We start from the raw sequence: 25,834 nt of genomic DNA on the forward strand, positions 1-25,834 counted from the left end.
ATTACTTCCCTGCTTGGCACTCACCATCAAAGGTTGGAATTGGAGGTTCAATCACCAATAATGATTCCTGGCCGCAGCAACCCCACTGTTCCCCTCACCTTCCAGGGGGTGATCAAGGGTGATGGGTCAAATGCAGAGAATAGTGTGTGACAATCAGGGGTACTTTAACTTTGAATATATATATATATATATATATATATATATATATACATATATATATACACATATACATTTATATATATATATACATATATATATACACATATACATTTATATATATATATACATATACATTTATATATATATATATACATATATATATGTGGGTGTGTATATATATATACATACATATAAATATATATACATATATATGTACATACATATATATATATATATATGTGTGTATATATATATACATACGTATGTATGTATACTACACATCTATATACATATATATAAGTTTACATACATACGTATATATACATCCATATATACATTCGTATACATACATACATTTATATACATACACATACATGTGTGTTTATGTATATACATATGTATATATACATCCATACATACACATACGTATACATACATACATACACATACGTATACATACATACATACATATAAGCATGTATGTATATATATGTATATGTATGTATATATACGTATGTGTATGTACATATTGGATGCATCTATACATATGTATATACATAAACACACATGTATGTGTATGTATATAAATGTATGTATGATACGAATGTATATATGGATGTATATATACGTATGTATGTAAACTTATATATATGTATATACATGTGTAGTATACATACATACGTATGTATATATATATATATATATATATATATACATTTGTATGTATGTACATATAAATATATATATATATATATATATATATATATATATATATATAATATACACACATATAAACACACATCTGTGTATATATGTGTATGTCGGTGAAATCTATGAAGCGTTTGAAAACATCTACCCTTTCCTAAAAGGTTTCTGCAAGACCATCTACAATTAGCACCGCCCCCAACTCTTTTTTTGTGTTTTAGTTTTTGTAAATATTTTCGTAATCTTACGTAGCCCTCTACAGGTTAACTGTTAAAGGGCAGTAAATGTTATTTTTTAAATCCCTGATCAACATGGCTTTTTTGTTTTGTTTTGTTCATACTCTTGTACATAGATTTAAAAGGAAAAGCCATGCAACAGTCATGACTTTTTCAAATTGTGTTCAAATTTAAGTAGTTTTATACATTTCTATCAAGTTTTGCTTGTTTTTGTTGTATGTTTTGTATATTATTCATACATAATATATACGTACATATATACAGTATATATATGTTCATGTATGTATATACATTAACACACAATTACGTGAATGCATGTACAGTATGTGTGTGTGTATATATATATATATATGTATATACATATACATATGTATATGCAAATATATAATACATATATATCCATGTATGTGTATTTATGTATATAAATACATACATATCTCTATATAATTTGTACGTATTTATAGGGTATATATAAATATATATGTATGTACACTATAAATATGTACAATGTATATACTTATTTAGTATATATACTAAATACATCATATATAGTATATAATGTGTATATATATATGTATACATACACATATATATATATATATATATATATATATATATATACACACTGTATAAATAAGACATACCTATGTGTTATCATTTGTGTTGTATTTTGATCCTTTATAAAGATGTAAAAAAAGTTTTAAGTTGAAAGATGAGAACTTATTCTATTTCAATTGTGCAACAAATAAAGATGTAAAATGTGATTGTTATGGCTAAATGCTGCATAAACATTTATCATACAGCTTCCATTAGTCGTCATTTTTCCACGACAAAGTGAAGCAAGAACAAGACAGGTGTGTGCGTCAACGTCCTTCTTTTTAATGTGTTAACTTCTCATAAATCTGTTACACTTCCGCAACAAAATATAGGCAATTATACAGTATGTAAAACAAACCCAACTTTTTGAATTCTTTACACTATGTACATGTCATAACGTGCGCATTGCATCATGAACAACACACCTGTGTACGTGCGACAATTAGCGTGAGCTTGTGTTAAGGGTGGCGTTCAAATTTTACATAATAAAAAACATTAAGGCCAACTTTGTATTTTCTTCCAACAGAAAATAAGCAGGATAAAATGGAAACATGACTGAAAAACAAAAATGCTAATAAAAACATGACAAAAACAGAGCTGAGCCACAAACAAATGCATCATGCAAAGTAGCAAGAGACGGATATGAACTCAAAGTGTGACGTCACTGGCATAAAAACATGATTATTTTACCTACTTTCGTCTAAAACTTTGCTTTTTTTTTTTTTTTTATAAAAACCTGTCAACTTGTAGTTACTCTGCCGCACCACAGGAGGGCGACATTACAGCCCGCCTAATATTCAGTGCCTTTCTTCTACTCAGCTTTTTGTCACACAGAGGAGAGGAAAAAACAGGTGACTGGTGATTTAAAGGCCTACCGAAACCCACTACTACCCACCACGCAGTCTGATAGTTTATATATCAATGATGAAATATTAACATTGCAACACATGCCAATACGGCCTTTTTAGTTTACTAAATTACAATTTTAAATTTCCCGGGAAATATTCTGTTGCAAACGTCGCCGTATGATGACTCGTGTGTTTGACGTCACCGGTTGTAGCGGACATTATTTTCTAGCCCAAACCAAGCAATAAGTAGTCTGCTTTAATTGCATAATTACACAGTATTCTGGACATCTGTGTTGCTGAATCTTTTGCAATTTGTTGAATTAATAATGGAGAAGTCAAAGTAGAAAGATGGAGGCGGGAAGCTTTTAGCCTTTAGCCACACAAACACACGGTTTTTCCTTGTTTAAAATTCCCGGAGGTGAAACTTTACTATGGATCAGAGCGGTCAAGCGAACATGGATCCCGACTACATGTCAACCGGCAGTTTTCGGTGAGAAAATTGTGGTAATAAGTCTGCTATTACTGGAGGAATCAGCAGAGCTTCCGTCCTGCCGTGACTTCCCTCAGAGACTTTGGCGTCAACACACCCGTGGCCACACCCTTCCGACTATAAGGTACTATTTAATTTTACTAAAACACTACCAACACAATAGGCAGATAAGGGATTTTCCAGAATTATCCTAATAAATGCGTCTAAAAACATCTGAATCGCTCCCACTGCAATCACTTTTTTTTTCTAGTCCTTCACTCTAAATTTCCTCATCCACGAATCTTTTATCCTTGCTCACATTAATGGGGAAATTGTCGCTTTCTCGGTCCGAATCGCTCTAGCTGCTGGTGGCCATAATTGTAAACGATGTGAGGAGCCCTACAACCCGTGACGTCACGCGCATATCCTCTGCTACTTCCGGTAAAGGCAATGCTTTTTTATTAGCGACCAAAAGTTACGAACTTTATCGTGGATGTTCTCTACTAAATCGTTTCAGCAAAAATATGGCAATATCGCAAAATGATCAAGTATGACATATAGAATGGACCTGCTATCCCCGTTTAAATAAGAAAATCTCATTTCAGTAGGCCTTTAAATCACTGATATTTTAGAAGAATCCACAAGTTGCACAATACCGTAATTCCTCAAATAATGGCACCTGCTTAATTTAAAAGACGTTTAAAGAGACGTTCAATCAGTCCAAACTGGACGCCCACGTATTTGCGGTTGATAAAAACGTACAATTTTCACGCGCGGCACTTATCGCGTGATCGAGGCAGCACAAGACATCTGTATTAATTATACTCTGTTTGATTGTAAGTAATCCCTGAACGCCGACTGAAGCCATTTCCAAAATGAAAAAAGTTACGGGTATATTTTAATAAAACTGTCAGGAAGTTTCCCAAATGTGATAAAAACAATAAGCGATTAAACTTCCAGGATGATCCGGATAACTGTGAGGATTTTGCATTTTTTTTTATTATGGTCCGTTGGGAGCTAGGACCCGGTGGAGGTTTGCACTCTCCAAGTGTTTTTTTCCCATCCATTTTATACCTCTTGTTTCTTCCGGTGTCTCAGGGGGTGCTGGAGCCTACTTCATATTTTTTGTACTCGAATTAAATGTAATATTAGCTTAAAAAGGTTAATTGTGTCTTTATGTTGACATATATTTTAATTGACTGTGATGAGGTGGCGACTTGTCCAGGGTGAACACCGCCTTCCGCCCGATTGTAGCTGAGATAGGCTCCAGCACCACACATGACCCCGGAATGGATAAGCGGTAGAAAAAAATGGATGGATGGGTGGATATTTCTTCTGGTCAAAAAATATATTTTTTTAAATAAACTTTTTTTTTTTTTTTTTTACAGAAAATGCTCCAAGCCAATATATGAGGAAATGCGGTATTTTGAATATAACCCACTGTACAAATCAAAATAATATTTTCTATATGTACTTTCTACTGAAGGATGTCAGCTTTTGTAATAAGATTTTTTTTTTAAAGTTCTATTAGTGTTTTGAGTCCATCACAGCTTGCATCATTGTTAAAAAAAAAACACAACTATCAGCCCTGTAAAACAACAAAATAGATTTGTGTTTTGAACTTTTTTTGTTATAATAGTTCTATTTACCGTAATTGTTCATGGGTGTGACTTGTTTAGTGCAAATCTGTCAACATTTACCTTTGGAAATTAGGGCGTTTTCCGAGAAAGTAAGGGAATTTTGGGGGTGAAAGCGAGGAAATTTCCAGGAAAAAAAAATCTAGAAAAAATAGGTAAACAAGGGGAATAAAGGAAAATGTTTTGTGGAAATAAGGGAATTTTCCCCGGGAATATTTTGTGAAAATAAGTGGGAATAACCTGCAAAATAAAGTAAATATTCCAGGTAAATAAGGAAAACTGTCCTGGAAAATAAGGAGAATGTTCATGTTAAATAAATGAAATTGTCGGGGAAAATAAGGAAAGCTGTCCTGGAAAATAAGGAAAACTGTCCTGGAAAATAAGGAGAATGTTTATGGTAAATAAATGAAATTGTCGGGGAAAATGAGGAAAACTGTCCTGGAAAAGGAGGAAAACTGTCCTGGAAAATAAGGAGAATGGTTATGGTAAATAAGTGAAATTGTCGGGGAAAATAAGGAAAACTGTCCTGGAAAATAAGGAGAATATTTATGGTAAATAAATGAAATTATCGGTGAAAATGAGGAAAATTGTCCTGGAAAATAAGGAGAATGTTTATGGTAAATAAGTGAAATTGTCCGGGAAAATAAGGAAAACTGTCCTGGAAAATAAGGTAAGTTTTCCTGGAAAAAAAGATTATTTTTTTCTGGAAATTTTTTAGAAAAATTATAGTCTTTGCACTGTTGCCTTCGAAGAACAGTTAAAACGTGGAATTTACTGCACTGTAAAAGAAAAAAGTCAGATAAAAAAAAAAAAAAAAAACCTGCAGCCCAATCGCCAGGATTTTACAGTAAAAATCAAAGTGGTAACGTTTTACTACTTCCAGCAATACACTCTTACAATTGTTATTTTTAAAATGATTTAGTTTTTCAATTTGCACTAATTGGGTTAAAAAAGCATGAACATGTTTACTGTAAAAGTTAAGTTTTCGCTTGCAAAATCAAAAGATTTTTGTGTACAGTGCGCAACTGTTGTAAAAAAAGGAGCGTGCTGAGAAAGAAAGGTCAAACATGTCAGGAAAAGAGAAGGTTTGACAAGGAGTGAAACATCCAAAGATAAAAAAAAAACATTTTAAATAAAAGAAAAAAAAGGCAGATGAAACATTTTCCTGGACGAGTACTGAGAGTTGATGCTGCACAACACGACGCACAATCATAACACAAACACTCATACCTTTTTTTTCTCTGTGCAAATGTTTAACACCAGTGGTTCAAATAAAAAAAAAGAGCATTAAAAACTGCATAAAAATGTTTTTTTTTTTTTTTTAAATGGCAGAAAGAAGTGAAAGAGTGATGCCTGGGCGTGGCGTTTTTTTGTGTCGTCCATCTTACAAGTCCTGGCGTGTTTGCAAGTACGCACGCGTCTAAACGGTGGAGCCACACCACTTTTAGTGTTCCTATCTGTCCAAAAATACTACATTTATATGTACAACCATTAAATACACAGCACTTTAGCACTTCTGTTGCCAAGCGGAGGCGGGAAAGCTTGTTTTCTTTTTTTTGAGGGGCGGGGTTTTCCCGCTCAAAAAGGAGGAGCCTCGTTGCGGCGGTGTTAACGTCATGCCATAATAAATAAAAGTGAGGTGGGCGGGGTCTGTGCAAGTTGTGCACCATGAGGACACGCCTCCGTGCTGGGCAAGGGGCGGAGCCTTCCTTTTTTCTTTTTTTTGTCTTTGAACTCACCCGGTGCCTTCTGGCAAAGCTGGTCTCCCGTGGTGACGCCGACCTCACCGTGCGCCCGCTAGGAGAGGAAGGGGGCGGGGCTTGCAGGGAGGGGGAGTGGCCTGGTGCGCGTCCTGGTGTTGGCGTGAGTGTCAGTAGCTGTTTTCGTGGCCCGCCAGGATGTACAGGTTGCTGTGGGCGGTCGGGTTGTCCGTGGGTCGACTCTCCAGCACGACCACCCTAAACACACGCACACACGTTACCAAACAGAGAGGGGTGAAGCAGAAAGGTTGGACAGGAGCCCTCAGCCCAGCACCGATGTATCGGAAACGATACATCAGTTTAGTCCACATGAGAGCAGCAGTGTTGAGTAAACTTTGGCCAATTTGGGGGAAAAAGGAACTAACACATCAGTATGAACAGTTGAAGAAATGTGAAATTACCTTATTTCCTTGAATAGTCGCCAGGCATGCAATATGCGCCTGCCTTGAATTACTGCCGGGTCAAACTCGCTCCCCAAATTTATTAGCGCAGGCTTACTTTTACCGCCGGGTCAAAGTCGTGACGACACGAGTGACTCTTCCCCTGTCGTCATTTCCAAAATGGCGGAGGAGGTTTTTTTTTGCTTTTAATATGTGTAATCCAGGGATCTTGTTCCACAGCCATATAGATCACACTGACGGTTGTGATATAAACAACTTTAACACTCTTACTAATATGCACCACACTCTGTGAACCCACACCAAACACATTTCTGGAGAACATTGGCTCTGTAACACATTATAAACGCAACATAAGAATTACCCAGAATTCCAATGGATCTATGACTCTTGGCTATAGTATACACCCCACTAGCACCAAACCCCGCCCTCCCTCTCCGTGCGCCGGTTGAGGTGGGCTGGGTTGAGGGCACGTGTATAATATAGCCAAGAGTCATGGATGCATTGGAATTCTGGGTAATTCTTAAGTTGCGTTTATAATGTTTTACAGAGCCGATGTTCTCCAGAAATGTGTTTGGTGTGGGTTCACAAAGTGTGGCGCATATTAGTAAGAGTGTCAAAGTTGTTTATATCACAACCACCAGTGTAAAAGGTATGGTTGTTGACCAAGTATGCATTGCAATCTCGTATGAGAAGCAGAGATATGCATGCGTCCGACCGGCACGCAGATAGCATGGTGTAAAGGTGGGCGCGATGACATGTTGTAGAGCAGTGGTCCCCAACCACCGGGCCACGGCCGCAGATTAATTTTTTATTTTTTTTTATATCACACTCAATTTTTTCCTGGTAAGCGTAGGGGTGAGAAGAGGTTTTAAAGGGGAACATTATCACCAGACCTATGTAAGCGTCAATATATACCTTGATGGTGCAGGAAAAAGACCATATATTTTTTTAACCGATTTCCGAACTCTAAACGGGTGAATTTTGGCGAATTAAGCGCCTTTCTGTTTATCGCTCTGTGGCTGTGACATCAGAACATGACGTCACCGAGGTAATACAGCCGCCATTTTCATTTTCAACACATTGCAAACACCGGGTCTCAGCTCTGTTATTTTCCGTTTTTTCGACTATTTTTTTGGAACCTTGGAGACATCATGCCTCGTCGGTGTGTTGTCGGAGGGTGTAACAACACTAACGGAGGGATTCAAGTTGCACCACTGGCCCGAAGATGCGAAAGTGTCTGCCGCCAGACCCCCATTGAATGTGCTGGACTGTCTCCACATTTTACCGGCGATGACAGACATGGCACAGAGATGTATGGATAACCTGCAGATGCATTTGCAACGATAAAGGCAACAAAATCACAAAGGTGAGTTTTGTTGATGTTGACTGCCAGCTAATCGATGCTAACATGCTACGCTAATCGATGCTAACATGCTATTTACCGGCGGTGCTAAAGCAGACATGGCACAGAGATGTATGGATAACCTGCAGATGCATTTGCAACTATATTACGTTTCCTTCCACCCACATTTAATGCGAAAAAAACACTTACCAATCGAAGGATTTAAGTTGCTCCAATGTCACAAGATGCGAAAGTCCTAAACGTTTGGTCCGCACATTTTACCGGCAATGCTAACGCAGCTATTCGGCCATGCTATGGCTATGAATAGCGTCAATAGCTATTCGCTTAATAGCTTCAGTTTCTTCTTCAATACTTTCATACTACAACCATCTGTTTCAATACATGCGTAATCTGTTGAATCGCTTAAACCGCTGAAATCCGAGTCTGAATCCGAGCTAATGTCGCTATATCTTGCTGTGGTATTCGCCATTGTTTGTTTGTATTGGCAACACTGTATGACGTCACAGGAAAATGAACAGTGTCTTCGCAGAGAGCAAAAAAAGGCACTTTAAAGCTTTTTTTAGGGATATTCCGTGCCCGGTAAAATTTAAAAAATACAACAAGCCACTGGGAACTGATTTTTATTGTTTTTAACCCCTCTTGAAATTGTGACAATGTTCCCCTTTAAAATTATTAGCGCCTGCTTACTTTTACCGCATGTCTTGAATAAGTGCAGGAGTGAGAAGAGGTTTTAAATTAATTAGCGCCCCTGCGGCTATTCAAGGAAATACGGTACTTAATATTTCAACTTTTATTTTTTTAAGTGTGTTGAGGTGTGTATCAAATTTGAAACAGCAGGTGTATATGACATGGAACTAAATGAGTCAATTGGCATTTCATGCATTTTAAATACCATTACAGCCTTTAGAGCAGGGGTGTCGAACTCATTTGAAATGGGGGGCCACATGGAGAAAAACCTACTCCCGAGTAGATCAAATCACGGTACGATAACTTAAAAAGAAAGACAACTTCCATATTGTTTTCATTGTTTAAAAATGGAACAAACACCTTCTAGTGTTTATCTAGTGTGTGTCATGATGTCATTTCTATTTTAATTTTTTATTATATATTTTAACTTTTTATTCTTCTATTTTTTCAATTTATTTTAATTTTTTATTTTTATACTTTGTAGCACTTTGAGATTTTAACAAATGTAAAGTGCGTAACTCATAATTCATTATTATTATTATCAGTCAACTCTTTGGTGTTAATTTTCAATCTATCAAGATAAAATATATATATATATAAAAATCAAATTAAAGCTGCAAGCAGCAATGGATGGGACCACTTTGAAGATAGATGGATGGATGGATTATTACACAGAGAAAAAGTTGTATACACATGTGTTATACATCAGTCTCATAGTAATCACAGTTGTAAAGTGGCTTGAGCATTTTATAAGGACGCCTTGGTGCCGCCATTTTGAGACTCTAATGCATTGTGAACGGATTGGAGCTTTTGTATTGAAAGGGGAATAGCAAACTTCCTGTTGATTTTAGCTGGAGGTTGTCAGTCTATGAAATATAGGTCTCAGTGAGACCTACATTGAGGTTTTTGTTTCATGTGAGTATGACATTTCTACAGTGAGTTAGAGGCAGTTTTGTCTGAGCAGGAAGCCGAGCAGGAAGCCGCCATCTTGTGACATCAGCGCAACTGCAACAGCGTACGAGCACTTTGCGGGCTCATAAAATCCAAACCGTAGAAAGTAAAACTCTTTCATCAGAAGGGTTCAATCACTCTTCTGCGTTTATTAGAAGCGGAAACGACAAACGGCCTCAGATGTTTGAAAAAAAGCAAAACATTTTTAACCAACTTTTGTATTGAAGGGGGAATTGCAAACTTCCTGTTGATTTTAGCTGGGAGGTATGAGTGTATGAAATATAGCTCTAACTGAGACCTACATAGGTTTTTGTATCATGTTTCTACGAGATTGCTACTGGAAGTTACAGACAGTTTTGTCTGTGTTTTCTTCCTAGGGGGCGCTAGAGCGCAATTTTGAGTTTTGGGGTTTGGTTTTTTGATTAAATCGCAATTTTCGCCAGTCCTGGTGTGTGTGTCAAATTTGGTGAGTTTTGAAGCATGTTAAGGGGATCAAATTACAGCTCAAAGAGGCGACGGAATAATAATAATAAAGAATAATAATAAAATCTTACAAATTCAATAGGGTCCTCTGTCCCAAAAGGACATTGGTCCCTAATTACAGGATGTTATTTATGTAGTTTGCTCATTTTGCTCGACTAGTGCACTAACATGTAGTTTTTTTGTGTGTTTTTTTTTTTTATATATGTAGCATCATCTACAAAGATACAAAGAATTGCTATTGTGAAATCTAGTGGACACATTTAGAACAGCAATTTATTTCATTCCAAAATTTTGGCTGATTTTTTTTACTTAGCAAACTCATCCCGCGGGCCGGATAAAACCTGATCGCGGGCGGCACATTTGATACCCCTGCTTTAGATGGGTTTTTTTGTACCTATTTGTGTGTTGCATTATATTTTGGTTTGTTATAAATCAACAAACATATTTTGTGACCTGCTGTGTCAAACATGATACAAATTGAAAATCATACATGGAAATAATTTAGGTAGAAAAGGAAGATTTGTTCAGAAGGACCAGTAAGAGCTCCAGATCTAAATCATTGGATTATTTAGAATTCCAGGCAACATAATACAATTATTAGGCCATGTCCACAAATACACTTGTTGTTCTCATAAATAAATAATGCCATTACAGGGCAAAACAACAACAAGTCGGTCTCAAGCAGGCGGTGATGTAACCTGCAACACCAATTCAGCCAATCAGGAGCTTGGACAAAATTGTTTCCAGAAAAAGTCCTACAACAATACAGTGGTACCTTGGTTTTGGTTATCAATTCCACTGAATCCTATTAAAAGTGGAAAAATAAAAATTCCAATAGAAAATAGACAAAAAAGTTAACTTGAAACTTTTTTTTTTTTTTCGTTTTGAATAACTATAATTGTACACGCATCAAACAATACAAACATGAAAAAATAAAATGGATACAACATTTAACATCACTTTTAACTTAATTTAAGACTGGTGTGTCTTCACTTCTTTTATCCTGGGTGATACAACGTTGTCCCTTCCGATACCATGCTGGTATTGGAGCATTGTGTGTTGGCCGATACCAATACTGATCCAATATCAGCAGGAATCATACATGCTTGTATTATTTCGTAGCGTGGAGTGGAATCAAACAGAGAATAATAGTAGTTATGAAAAACACTAACCTATTTATTGTTAACCCTCTGGAATGGTCTTTAAGTTGAAGTGGAGTGATAGCTATTTTTTTGGCAACACAATAAGCTCATGACAGTAAGTTGAATGTTGTTACTGGATACTTTCTAACACGCTTCTGCCTCGGAGACTTTGTACGTGTAAGTAATACACAACTGTGATTATTTGATATTTGTTTGTATTGACAAACTATTATTACGTATATCTAGCTTGTGTGCTTAGCTGTTATGTAGCTGCTAGCTCTTACTAGCCTATAGCCCGGCATGTTTACCTTTTGTAAATGACTTGACTAAAACAGAATAAATTGTGTGTTTATTGGAGGACATTTAGATGTTTACTGCCTGTCCAGCTTTGCACAACTAAACACGCTGCAGGAATGCTTGTATCGCACACGATATCACACACCGGTAAACACGCTGCAAAACTGCTTGTACAGCACACGACATCACACACCAGTAACCACGCTGCAGGATTGCTTGTATCGCACACGATATCACACACCAGTAAACACGCTGCAGGACTGCTTGTATCGCACAAGATATCACCCACAAGTAAACACACTGCAGGGCTGTTTGTTTAGAACACAATATCCCACACCTGTAAACACGCTACAGGATTGCTTGTATCGCACACAATATTGTACAAGTAAACACGCTGCAGGACTGTTTGTATCGCACATGATATCAAACACCAGTAAATACGCTGCAGGACTGCTTGTATCACCCATGATATCAAACACGCTGCAGGAATGTTTGTATCACCCACGATATCACACACCATTAACCACGCTTCAGGACTGCTTGTATCGCACAGGATGTCACACACAAGTAAACACGCTGCAGGACCGTTTATCACACATATCACAGACCAGTAAACACGCTGCAAGACTGCTTGTATCGCACACGATATCAAACGCAAGTAAACAAGCTGCATGACTGTTTGTATCGCACATGATATCACACACCAGTAAATACGCTGTAGGACTGCTAGTATCACACATGATATCAAACAAAAGTAAACACACTGCAGGAATGATTGTATCGCTCACGATATCACACCATTAACCACACTGCAGGACTGCTTGTATCGCACATGATATCACACAAGTAAACACACTGCAGGACTGTTTGTATCGCACACAATATCACACAGCAGTAAACATGCTGCAGGACTGCTTGTATCGTACATGATGTCACACATCAGTAAACACGCTTCAGGACTGTTTGTATCACACACGATATCATACACAAGTAAACACGCTGCAGGACTGCTTGTATCACACACGATATGACACACCAGTAAACACGCTGCAGGACTGCTTGGATCGTACCCGATATCACACATCAGTAAACACGCTTCAGGACTGCTTGTATCGCACACAATATCACACAGAAGTAAACAGGCTGCAGGACTGCTCGTATCGCACACAATATCACACAGAAGTAAACAGGCTGCAAGACTGCTTGTATCGCACACAATATCACACACCAGTAACATGCAAACTGATATCATCCACTTCTGCTGATATCGGTTTTAATGTCAGACAGGGACACCCCTACTTGTTGTATCCAAGAATGTGTAGATAACAGCTGTGTCCTCACATGACTTAGTTAAGACTGTATCATATTTTAATTTGAGGCGCCACTGTATCAATGTGCTGGTATAACACACCAACAAAACAAAGGGAAGTATGAATATATTTGTGGACATGGCCTGTGTGAACTTTGTACTCTTGTCATTCATCAAATAAAACATCGCTAAATGCTGAGAGTGCAGACACCAAAATAAAACTCTATTCTTTAGTGTGCGTTCTTTAGTTGTTCAACTCGCAAGAATCGTGTAATTCAGGTGATAAATTCCATGGCGGTGTCTTCACTCTCATCAATGAACAAGCAAGAGACCCCCCTGCGCTCCGGAAAAACACAAATCCCCTTGAAAAAGTCCAAATGTTCCGGTCAATGAGAGAGAGAGCGAGAGAGAGAGAGCGAGAGAGAGAGAGAGAGAGACAGAGACAGAGAGAGAGAGAGTTTTGCCAGCCAGCAATACCTGGGCAGAGTGACGCCTCTGTCATAAGGATCTCTGTGGTCACCTCGTCTTTTGTGAGAAGGCCAGAATGTTAACGCCTGACTGCATGCGTGTGCGTGCGTGTGCGTGCGTGCGTGTGTGTGTACCCACCTGTCTGACCCCAGTAGTCTGAAGATGCGTGTGCTGTCCGAGATCTCCTGCGTGATCTGAAAGAGTCCCAGAAAAGATTACGGCAAGTGTATCCAAAGTCTGCACGTTCCAAACACAAAACACGGCCTAAAGCAGTGTTTCTAAACCATAGGGCTAGGAAATGGTACTCAGTTGTAATACGCTTATCCACCACTTGTGGCAGTAATGACAACACCAAACAAACAGAAGAAGTCTGCCGCTTAAGTCATAGAGAAGTATCTTAAGTGCAAAAAATATAACTTAAGTGTTGAAGCTGTATTTTCATTTGCACTTAAATTTTTATTAACAGTTCATTTAGGAAACTTATATATTGAAATATATTTCTTGTTGAATGTAGTTAGAATTATTTCATTTTTACAATTATTCAATGTATATATTTTAAAACTGTAAATATTGAATAAGATTAAAATCAGGTGTAAGATACTAATTAATTAATTAATACCAATTCAGTGTTAATTTTTGAGTGGGCCCCAGGCCTCTGTATTGAAAAAGTTGGGCCCTGAAGTAAAAAAAAAATCAGAAAACCCTGCTCTAGAAGCCGCTAAAAATGATCTGTTTCCAGCTGTGGTCTGTATGGACCTCAGCGGTACTCAGTTGTAATACACTTTTCCACCACTTGTGGCAGTAATGACAATATTAAACAAACAGAAGAAGTCTGCAGTTAAAGTCATAGAGAAGTTTCTTAAGCGCAAAAAATTATGACTAAAGTGGTGTCGCTGTATTGGTGACGCTGTATTTTCATTTGCACTTTAATTTTATTGACAGTTTCATTAAAAAAATATATCTTAAAAATAATGTTATTACCGCATTTTTCGGGTTAGAAGTCGCTCCGGAGTATAAGTCGCACCGGCCGAAAATGCATAATAAAGAAGGACAAAAACATATATACATATATATATACTGTGTATATATAAGTCGCACTAAAGTATAAGTCGCATTTTTGGGAGAAATTTATTAGATAAAACCCAACACCAAGAACAGCCATTTGAAAGGCAATTTAAAATAAATAAAGAATAGTGAACAACAGGCTGAATAAGTGTACGTTATATGACGCATAAATAACCAACTAAGAAGGTGCCTGGTATGTTGATGTAACGTATGGTAAGACTCTGCCAACTCTGCCAACTCCAAAGGTAGACAATGCGCCGCTTCCTCTTCTATCGGTATGTCTAGTCTCTTAGGAGAATGAGATAAATAATATTATTTGATACTTTACGGTAATGTGTTAATAATTTCACACATAAGTCGTTCCAGAGTATAAGTTGCACCCCCGGCCAAACTATGAAAAAAAACTAAGATTTACAATCCGAAAAATACGGTAAATTTAGTTAAAATTTATTTTTACATATGTCTTATTTTATTTTTATTTAATTATTTTTGGTGTGTATTTTCGAGCTGTAAAAATTGATTACGATTAAAATCAAGAGGAAGACTGTTGTGAAGTAAATTATATTTATATAGCGCTTTTTCTCTAGTGACTCAAAGCGCTTTACATAGTGAAACCCAATATCAAAGTTTCATTTAAAGCATTGGGGGTGGCACTGGGTACAGGTGGGTAAAGTGTCTTGCCCAAGGACACAACAGCAGTGACTAGGATGGAGGAGGATCGAACCTGCAACCCTCAAGTTGCTGGCACGGCCGCTCCATCAACCGAGCTATACCGCCCGTTAATATTTGTGTGGGGCCTGACCCACTCTGCAGTGGGAAAGTTGGGCTCCGAGGTCAAAAAGGTTAAGAAACCTGACCGAAAGTGTTTCCCACACATTCTTGTATTTGTGGAGACCTGCACTAAATAAGTTTAGACCGCCACAATAACATTTCACGTTGGTGGTATGCATCATAACTCCGACTCTTATCACAGTTCATGACGTACATGGTCTGCCAGAGAGTAAAAAGACGTAGCAACAGGGATTCAGTGTTTCCAACTTAGCCACAATGACACAATAATTAGCCAGTATTCAGAAAATATATCTATATTAACGGCATAACGGTGAATATTAGTCATGGTTTCAAATGATACTGAAGTATCCCATGCACAACAAGGAGTGACACTGCATCCCTGAGGTCAGCCTATAGTTTTTTTTCTGTGTTTTAACCTTTATTTACCCAGGAAAGTACCATTCAATCGATCAATGTTTATTTATATAGCCCTAAATTAGAAGTGTCTCAAAGGGCTGCACAAGCCACAACAGCATCCGCGGATGAGCGCCCACACAAGGACAAGGAAAAACCCTCAACCCAGTGAGACTTCGACAAGAATGACCATGAGAAACCTTGGAGAGGACCCCAAACGTGGGTACCCCCAATTGGAGTCTTAAATGTGTCAATAATCCATCCATCCATTTCTACCGCTTATTCCCTTTCGGGGTCATAACAAAATTGATTTTAATTCATTATTGTATATTGAGCAATGACAGTTAAAAAAAAAAATCCCACTAAAATGATTGCGGATGCATAAAAGCCCCACTCATTAAAGTCTGAAAGATCAGTCGGACAGTTTTGTTTTTAACTTTGAACACTTAAGTCTTTAAATCAACTTCAGAGATATTTGTAGATTATAAGATATAATCATTATTTTTTTGTTTTTGTTACCAGTATGTGGAATTTAATCATTGAATGGATTAGGTAACAAAATCAAACAGTTTACTGATATGATCCAATTTAAGAAACGGTTCAAACTAGGAGTGTATGGTATACCGGTACTAGTATAGTATCGCGGTACTAATGAATCAAAAACGGTACTATACTCTTTTTGAAAAGTACCGGTTCCCCTTTTTTCTTATCTTCTTCTCATTGAGATTAAGAAACTTTTTTTCAAGGAAGTCCTGTATAGTCATACTCCACTGTAGGTGCCACAGGGAGCAATGTGCAATGCGGTCCTCAGTAAGAATTGGTAATTTACTAAGTACTTGCTTTGTCAGCAATGTTAAGTTTGTCTAACAGCAAATCATATCTTAACAGGCTTTAGCAGGAAATGAAGTGAACAGAAGATGAAGAATGGCAATATATGTGCCCAACCTTGTGGAAAAGAGTCTAAAGACCTCTTGTTTAAGGCTTGGGCATGAAATCAAAAATAAAACTGCAATTTGGGTAATGATAACACGCCACCGGCCTTACCTCGTTGGTCTTGAAGCTCCGCCCCTGCATGCCGTGCCTCCAGAAGGCCAGCACGCTATCCTGAAGACAGACTGCCAACAAAAACGGGAGAAAGCACTGTGTTTTATTCATGGACAGGCGCAAATGTTGGCGCACGTCGCCACGTTGCTTGTTTACCTGTGGACTCGATCTGGAAGTTAAAGGTGAGTTCGGCCGACAGCTTCCTGCTGGATTTCAGTCTGCCCTGGAGGTTCACGATCTTTATGCACCCTGAGGAAGAGCGAGCGCGAAGTCAGAAGGCGAGGCGGCGGAGGCGTTTGTCGTCATTGGAAGGTAAAGTTGGCGAGCTACTCACGGTCGAGACAGACGAGGATGGTGTCTCTCTCCAGCTGCGTGACGTGGATCACGCACGTCTGAGGCGTGTCTGCGGTGAGAAGGAACGGGCGTAAAGTTTGCATTCAAAATAGCATTGCTAACAATAGCAGAGAAACTTACAAGTATTGTGAATAAAAACACACGTAGAGGAAGTTGCTGCTGCAAAACATCACTGCGTTCTTACATTATGATGTGTTAATGTGGTGTAGGAAGTTACATTATTCTAGAAAAAAATCTCAAATTGGTTCTCAAATTTTCCCGCCAAGTACCACCAAAATGGCCAACATTAAAATACAGTAGCGTAGTAGGCCTAAGTATTCATTAACAACATGGCAGAGGTTTTATTTAACAAGTATATTTAATATTTTGGCCACTGTAACATTACATACAGTGTGAACAGTAACACTGTTTGGCTATCGGAGAACTAAACTCTAGTCCCTTAATTAATTGATTCTTTGGCGTGTCACTAGATAGAGCCTGCATACCACAGTTTGAGAATCACTGCTGTAAAGTACAAAATTGGTCGAGACAGACAAGGATGGCGTGTCCATTATGGTAGCTGGTGTTACCTATTGTACCAATTTTCTAGAGAGTGTGTGTGTGCGTGAAGTGAAGTGAATTATATTTATATAGCGCTTTTCTCTAGTGACTCAAAGCGCTTTTACATTGTGAAACCCAATATCTAAGTTAACAGTGTGGGTGGCACTGGGAGCAGGTGGGTAAAGTGTCTTGCCCAAGAACACAACGGCAGTGACGAGGATGGCAGAAGCGGGGATCGAACAGAGAACTCTCAAGTTGCTGGCACGGCCACTCTACCAACCGAGCAACACCGTCCCAAAAATCATCATCAAGTCGCGTTCTGACTGTCTCGTCAGGAAGTGCCATTTTGTAAGCGGTCTTATTAAGAAAAAAAACAAAAAATTTTTTTAATAATAATAATTGATAAGATTTATATAGCGTTTTTCTCAACCCAGTGAGAGCCCATTTGTGATCCATGCATTGGTGGTAAGCTCCAACCGGGCTCGACTGACGGAAGTATGTGCTGCCAATTCACGGCGCAGGATCTGCGACCACCACCAAACATTCTTTCACATTCGTACGCCAATATTGGCATCACTAAAGGGAAGGTGGGTGAAATGTTTTGCCCGAGGGCACAACAGCAGGGACTGGGTGAAAAGATGCAGAATTGGAAGCTACAACACTCTGGTTACAGTAACAGTTAGTGGTCGGGTTAATCACTTAAAATGTTTCAACATCACTAGTAGGAATGAATATTTTACAAACCCCGTTTCCATATGAGTTGGGAAATTGTGTTGGATGTAAATATAAACGGAATACAATGATTTGCAAATCCTTTTCAACCCATATTCAGTTGAATGCACTCCAAAGACAAGATATTTGATGTTCAAACTCATAAACTTAAATTTTTTTTTTGCAAATAATAATTAACATAGAATTTTATGGCTGCAACACGTGACAAAGTAGTTGGGAAATTGCATGTTCACCACTGTGTTACATCACCTTTTCTTTTAACAACACCCAATAAACGTTTGGGAACTGAGGAAACTAATTGTTGAAGCTTTGAAAGTGGAATTCTTTCCCATTCTTGTTTTATGTAGAGCTTCAGTCCTTCAACAGTCCGGGGTCTCCGCTGTCGTATTTTACGCTTCACACATTTTCGATGAGAGACAGGTCTGGACTGCAGGCCAGCCAGGAAAGTACCCGCACTCTTTTACTACTAAGCCACGCTGTTGTAACACGTGCTGAATGGGGCTTGGCATTGGCTTGCTGAAATAAACAGGGGTGCCCATGATAACGTTGCTTGGATGACAACATATGTTGCTCCAAAACCTGTGTGGACCATTCAACATTAATGGTGCCTTCACAGATGTGTAAGTTACCCATGCCTTGTGCACTAATGCACCCCCATACCATTACAGATGCTGGCTTTCGAACTTTGCGCCTATAACAATCTGGATGGTTATTTTCCTCTTTGTTGCGGAGGACACCACGTCCACAGTTTCCAAATATAATTTGAAATGTGGACTCGTCAGACCACAGAAAACTTTTCCACTTTGCATCAGTCCATCTTAGATGATCTCGGACCCAGCCAAGCCGGCGGTGTTTATGGGTGTTGTTGATAAATGGGTTTTGCTTTGCATAGTAGAGTTTTAACTTGCACTTAAAGATGTAGCAATCAACTTTAGTTACTGACAGTGGTTTTATGAAGTGTTCCTGAGCCCATGTGGTGATATCCTTTACACACCGATGTCGGTTATTGATGCAGTACCACCTGAGGGATCAAAGGTCTGTAATACCATCGCTTACGTGCAGAGTGATTTCTCCAGATACTCTGAACCTTTTGATGATTTTACGGACCGTAGATGGTAAAATCCCTAAATTCCTTGCAATAGCTCGTTGAAAAATGTTGATCTAAAACTGTTCGACAATTTGCTTACAAAGTGGTGACCCTCACCCCATCCTTGTTTGTCAATTTCTTTGTATTTCATGGAAGCTGCTTTTATACCAATCATGGCACCTACTTGTTCCCAATTAGCCAGCACACCTGTGGGATGTTCCAAATAAGTGTTTGATAAGCATTCCTCAACTTTATCAGTATTTATTGCCACGTTTCCCAACTTCTTTGTCACGTGTTGCTGGCATCAAATTCTAAAGTTAATGATTATTTGCACAAAAAAAAAATGTTAGCAGTTTGAACATCAAATATGTTGTCTTTGTAGCATATTCGACTGAATATGGGTTGAAAATTATTTGCAAATCATAGTATTCCATTTATATATACATCTAACACAATTTCCCAACTCAAATGGAAACGGGGTTTGTTTTATTTTCAAGCCGATACCAGTAACTTCCTGCTTCTCCAAGCCCATACCAATGACCAATAATTGTGTCACGTCGGGGTCGCATGTGCGCAGGTCAAAATAAAGAAAGAAGCTTACTGCACGGTGAGCTAGGGTAACGCTTAGCATAAAAGCTAGCCAAAACAGGAGCCAACGTAAATTGGTGCGCGTCGCAAACAAAACTGCCAGCAGTGTGTGTGTGTGTCTGACCTGTCTCGGTGAACCAGGAAGAGGTAGCGTTGGGGTTGACGGTGTCGAAGCGCACCACCTGGTTGAGCTCCGCCCCTTTGCTGACCGCCACGCAGATGAGAGGGTAGGTGTGCTCGGGCACCACCAACATCTCAAACACCTCCAGTGGACACGGCAGAGGGAAGTCGATGGTCTGTCGAAGCGAACCGTAAAAAAAAAACAAGAAATTATTTGGTTACAGTGTGCGCGCAAAAAAATAAATAAAAACACTTAAAGTCACCTTGATGAGCATGAACTTTTGCATGGATTCCACCCACTCCAGCAGCATGACGTGAGACTGGAAGGCCCCACAGAGGTACTTGTGGCCTGTGTACGGGTTACGCACTATGTGCACAAAACAACAATTGACTACACAGGGACTTGTGTACGGGTTACGCACTATGTGCACTAAACAACAATTGACTACACAAAAGTGACAACTTTGCACTTACAAGAAAGCAATTGATATTGACACTATAATACCTATATGTAATATACATTTGTTAGGGCTGTCAAACCTATCAAATATTTAATTGCAATTAATCGCATTATTAGTAGTTAACTTGTAATTAATCATGATTATTAGCAGATAAATATCAGGGGGTTTTTTTTTACCTTTAATAAGATAATTTTCAAGTTTTTCATACAGAGAAACCTCAATTTTAAAAACCTATTTGCAAACTTTTCAGTTTACAAACGTTGAGGTCGTGCCAAGTATGTGTGCGAACCGTTTCTCTGCGTACGAATGCTTTATTCATTCTTTTTGTGTCCCGCAGTCAGCCATTCTGTGCTTGCTCGTATTCAAGCGATTGAGGAAGCCGGCCTAATACCACAGAACATTTTTAATTTGATGAGAACAGACTTTTCTGGCAAAATATGCCAAAGCGGACTTAGGAAGAGAACACGACCACACGTTCAGCAGCACCTTCTCCAAGAGCACACACGCACCCAGCCCCTCTCCTACTCCCTTTGTCTGCTCCTTTCTCTCCTCTCGTGAGCTGCTCCTTTGACAATGTTGATAGATGGATGGATGGATGGATGGATGGATGGATAGATAGATAGATAGATAGATAGATAGATAGATAGATAGATAGATAGATAGATAGATAGATAGATAGATAGATAGATAGATAGATAGATAGATAGATAGATAGATAGATAGATAGATAGATAGATTGATAAATAGATAGTACTTTATTAATTGTTTCAGGAGAGTTCCCTCAGAAAAATTAAAAATGTACTATAATTGGATTTCACTTTTTTAAATGTTTATCATTGTAGTAGTATGGGTGTAAAAATTAAGGATTTTTGTGATTTCTGATATTTTGTGAGGGCACCAACAGGACTTCTGTGTATGTGTGCATATTGGCAGAGCAGCGCCTATTGGACAGTTTAGCATGTACTTGTTGTTGTTTTAGATTGTTAATAAATAGATCACTTCCTTGTTATGTTGGTTTGATATACAGTACTGTACAGCAGTAGTCCCCAACCACCGGGCCGCGGCTCGGGACCTGGCCGCAGAAGAATTTTATTGTATTTATTTACTTTTATATATATATGTATATATATATATATATATATATATATATATATATATATATATATTTTATCAAATCAACATAAAAAACACAAAATACACTTACAATTAGTGCACCAACCCAAAAAAACCTCCCTTTTTTATGACAAGAAAAAAAATAAAAAATAAAAAATCCCCCCCTCCTTGGTTGCGGGACAAATTATCAAGCGTTGACCGGTCCGCAGCTACAAAAAGGGAGGGGACCACTGCTGTACAGCACTTTATTTTGTTTTCAAAGTGTATAAACCTTTGCTAAAATATGGATTTTTGTCAAGGCTGGAAAACATTATTCATACTTACATTGTTTCTAATGGAGACATTTGCTCGAGTATACAAACTTTTCTATTTACGCACCCTGTTCAAGAACCAACTAAAATCTTAAATTGAGGTTCCACTGTACTATCAAAATGGGACTGGACAATTTGTTTGTTTTATGCAAATGTTTGTTTTACAATAATGTAATAACTTATAATGCAAAGTCTGTTTACGCGAAATTATGTGTATTTTTTTGTCAAGTATTATTTCCAGGTGAGGGCAAATTAAGTTTTCTTGACATTGTAGATTTACTTGAACTTGAGTTTAAGTGCAAATTATTAACATATCCAAACCGTAGAATTGAAGGTTTCCTATGGACTGGATCACAAGTATAATAATCTGTAAGGCTTTAGCACATTTGATTAGTAAACATATTTAGATTACAACAATTCAGACTGTTTTTTTGTTTTGCGATGACAAAATATAGAGTTTTATCGTGATGTGCCGGTATTTCATCTTTTGTTGGCTTAAATATTTACTAGTGTTAACCAGTCATGATAGTTTTAACATCTACACAACGAAAACAATATTACCGTTAAAATTAGCTATAACCAATTATTATGGTGTTAACATTGACAGCCCTACATATAATAATAATAATAATAATAAAAATGATCACGACCTACCTACACAGCACTTTTGGCACCCTTTAGTGTCTGGAATTTTAGTGGAAACAGCAAACTTCCTGTAAACAAAACACAATTCATATACAGTATAATGTAAATGGATCAAGTAGGTTCATTTTGTCCCCTAATTGAATACATGTGTAGTTCCTTACTCATAATTATCCAGACAAGGTTTCTAAGGTATTTTGTGTGATGTTTCACTCTGTTCCGGCTATAATATGCATATTTTCTGCTGGAGATGAAAGTCGAAACAACCAACCAAAAATCAAATAAGTGGCATTAAAGTCAAGGCTTTTTAACCCTAAAAATGATTTTTATTATCTCTATTGAACAAAAAATTAGAAAAAAGTGAAAGTTTTTAAATAGTAAGATACAAGTTTGTTTTTGTTCGATTTTTTTTTCTACAGCGTTTACATTCAAAACTTACACAACACTTGTGCAAAAAATGTTACATAAGAATGACCTGTACAGTAGTTTGTTTTATAATTTTAAAATGGAGACCTCTTAAACAGGTTGATTGTATTTCCATTATTTCATGCCAACCTTTGATTTTAGATTTTGTAAAAAGGCAAAAGAATGTTAATCGCGTCTTGTTCTGTAAACGCAATATAGTGTATCGTCTTATGAGATGAGTGTGTCGTCACAGCCCTATTAATAATGTACATATTTAAAGACAACGTTCTGTATTAATAATACTATTCAGTATCAACAGTTCCGCTTTTTTTTCCGTTACATTATGCCTTTTCCACATTGCAGTTTATTTTGTATCTAATTTTGTTTCCACAATGTGCCGCAGACTAATAAAAATGAGCTATTAGGGGACACCTTGTTTTATAACTTTTCATCATGATTGCGCATATGACAACTCTCTTCAACTGCTGTCGTCCCTCGTTTATTGCTGTTAATTCGTTCCGGTCACAACTGCGATAAATGCATTTCCAAAAAGTAAGAATCATTAATTAAAAATCAAATATAGCTGGGGCACAAAAAAACTGTTTATGACCTCCTAAATACATTTTTTTTTACATAATCTAGAGATTAAATACTCTACTGAACAGAACTATATTGAACACTAGTAATATATTTATAGTTTTAATTATTTAGCCATTTTCAAGCTTAAAAATACTTCAAGAAGGACCAAAAAATTGTAAAATATGCTATGAAAAAAAAAATGTGATGAAACAGCAATATATGACGCGTGATGTGGCGAGGGATGACTATATTTAGTTTGTTAGCTTCTTTTGTCACGAGCCAACAATGACAATTAAAAAGAGAAAGGGAGTGTTATTGTTACTGGAACTAATTAATGAATGTCATTTTTATTGCCAATATTGATCCAATATCGGACGAGACGGCGTACACACAGGAAATAATGTACTAACGGCCTGATTTACTAAGATCTAAATACCACGTGCTAAACAGCGTGTGCACTGTATAAAATAACGTGTGATTGACTAAGACTGCATGTGCAATTGAAAATTGGTGCAGACCACCTTTTTTAAATAAGGATTTTCCGTGTACTATACAGGGCATCACCACGGAGACACTCATTTACTTCGCATTGATGTTATCATGATCCTACTTGTATCGTTTTGCTGTATTTTCAAACATGCAGGAGACATCTACCACTTTTTATGGGCATTTTAGAAGGAGTCGTGCAGTGCAGCTACATTGAAACTAGAGACGTCCGATAATGGCTTTTTTGCTGATATCCAATATTCCGATATTGTCCAACTCTTAATTACCGATTCCAATATAAACCGATACCGATATATACAGTCGTGGAATTAACACATTATTTTGCTTAATTTTGTTGTGATGTGATGCCCCGCTGGATGCATTAAACAATGTAACAAGGTTTTACCAAATAAATCAACTCAAGTTCTGGAAAAAAATGCCAACATGGCACTGCCATATTTATTATTGCAGTCACAAAGTGCTATATTTTTTTGAACATGCCGCAAAACAGCTGCTTGGAATTTGGGACATGCACTCCCTGAGAGAGCATGAGGAGGTTGAGGTGGGTGGGGTTGAGGCAGCGGAGTTGGGGGGGTTAGGGTATAGCAGGGGTGTATATTGTAGCGTCCCGGAAGAGTTAGTGCTGCAAGGGCTTCTTGGTATTTGTTCTGTTGTGTTTATGTTGTGTTACGGTGCGGATGTTCTCCCGAAATGTGTTTGTCATTCTTGTTTGGCGTGGGTTCACAGTGTGACGCATATTTGTAACAGTGTTAAAGTTGTTTATACAGCCACCCTCAGTGTGACCTGTATGGCTGTTGACCATGTATGCTTTGCATTCACTTGTGTGTGTGAAAAGCCGTATCATGTGAGTGTGCCGGCACGCAAAGGCAGTGCCTTTAAGGTTTGTTGGCGCTCTGTACTTCTCCCTATGTCCATGTACCACTCCGTACGGCGGCGTTTTAAAAAGTCATACATTTTACTTTTTGAAACAGATACTGATAATTTCCGATATTACATTTTAAAGCATTTATCGGCTGATATTATTGGCAGCCCGATATTATCAGACATCTCTAATTGAAACTAATTTAGTTTTTCTACCGCCAAAGGCATGCTCATTGGAGAGGCTACACTTACTCTGCTCAAGAGTCAATGCATTTTGCTCAGGAACAATGCCTTTTTTTCCATATAAGACTTTTTTAATGATGTACATTCTATGTGGAAAAAAAACGGACGTCATTAAAAAATTGACAAAATTGACGAAAACGCATCAGTTCAATTTGTTTTAATCCGCCTCTAGCAGCTATAACATTTTTACAATTATGTAACTGAATATGTCTGATATTTTTTATTTCTGATCTTTCTGGGTTTGCTTGTGAGTGAAATACATTTTAAAAATAAATCCAAAGTGGAACAGCCTTCTCGTGTAAATCTTCAGTGCTTCATGCTATGTCAACCTTTACCTTGGTATCATCTTGTCAGGCAGCTTGTGTGTGGGAATGGCTACTGGTAGCTTCTGCAACTGTCGGGCCTGCTCAAACAGACCCGACAGGCTGTGCGAGTACAGCTGGGAGGCTTTTCCTGCAAAGCCGCCGAGAGACAAAGATAGGGAG

General features: G+C 37.8%; 1 protein-coding gene across 12 annotated transcripts in view; it reads right to left on the reverse strand.

The window, feature by feature from the left end:
* Positions 1–1,957: 1,957 nt before the first annotated feature.
* The window catches only part of LOC133559474 (mitogen-activated protein kinase kinase kinase kinase 3-like), a 119,636-nt gene continuing 95,759 nt past the window's right edge, over positions 1,958–25,834 (reverse strand). For 8 of the 12 annotated variants that reach the window (XM_061911275.1, XM_061911273.1, XM_061911276.1 and 5 more), the window contains 10 exons: positions 25,685–25,802; positions 22,767–22,825; positions 20,491–20,594; positions 20,232–20,403; positions 17,141–17,209; positions 16,963–17,055; positions 16,807–16,877; positions 13,651–13,706; positions 13,522–13,569; positions 1,958–6,609 (listed from right to left, as the gene is read on the reverse strand). In XM_061911275.1, the coding sequence (XP_061767259.1) occupies positions 6,522–6,609; positions 13,522–13,569; positions 13,651–13,706; positions 16,807–16,877; positions 16,963–17,055; positions 17,141–17,209; positions 20,232–20,403; positions 20,491–20,594; positions 22,767–22,825; positions 25,685–25,802 (878 nt within the window). In that variant the 3' untranslated portion in view covers positions 1,958–6,521. The remainder of the gene's footprint in view (positions 6,610–13,521; positions 13,570–13,650; positions 13,707–16,806; positions 16,878–16,962; positions 17,056–17,140; positions 17,210–20,231; positions 20,404–20,490; positions 20,595–22,766; positions 22,826–25,684; positions 25,803–25,834) is intronic. The other 4 variants (XM_061911281.1, XM_061911280.1, XM_061911278.1 and 1 more) reach the window with 1 other exon arrangement.

This window comes from Nerophis ophidion, linkage group LG09, assembly GCF_033978795.1.
Source record: "Nerophis ophidion isolate RoL-2023_Sa linkage group LG09, RoL_Noph_v1.0, whole genome shotgun sequence".
NCBI classification, from domain to species: Eukaryota; Metazoa; Chordata; class Actinopteri; order Syngnathiformes; family Syngnathidae; genus Nerophis; species Nerophis ophidion.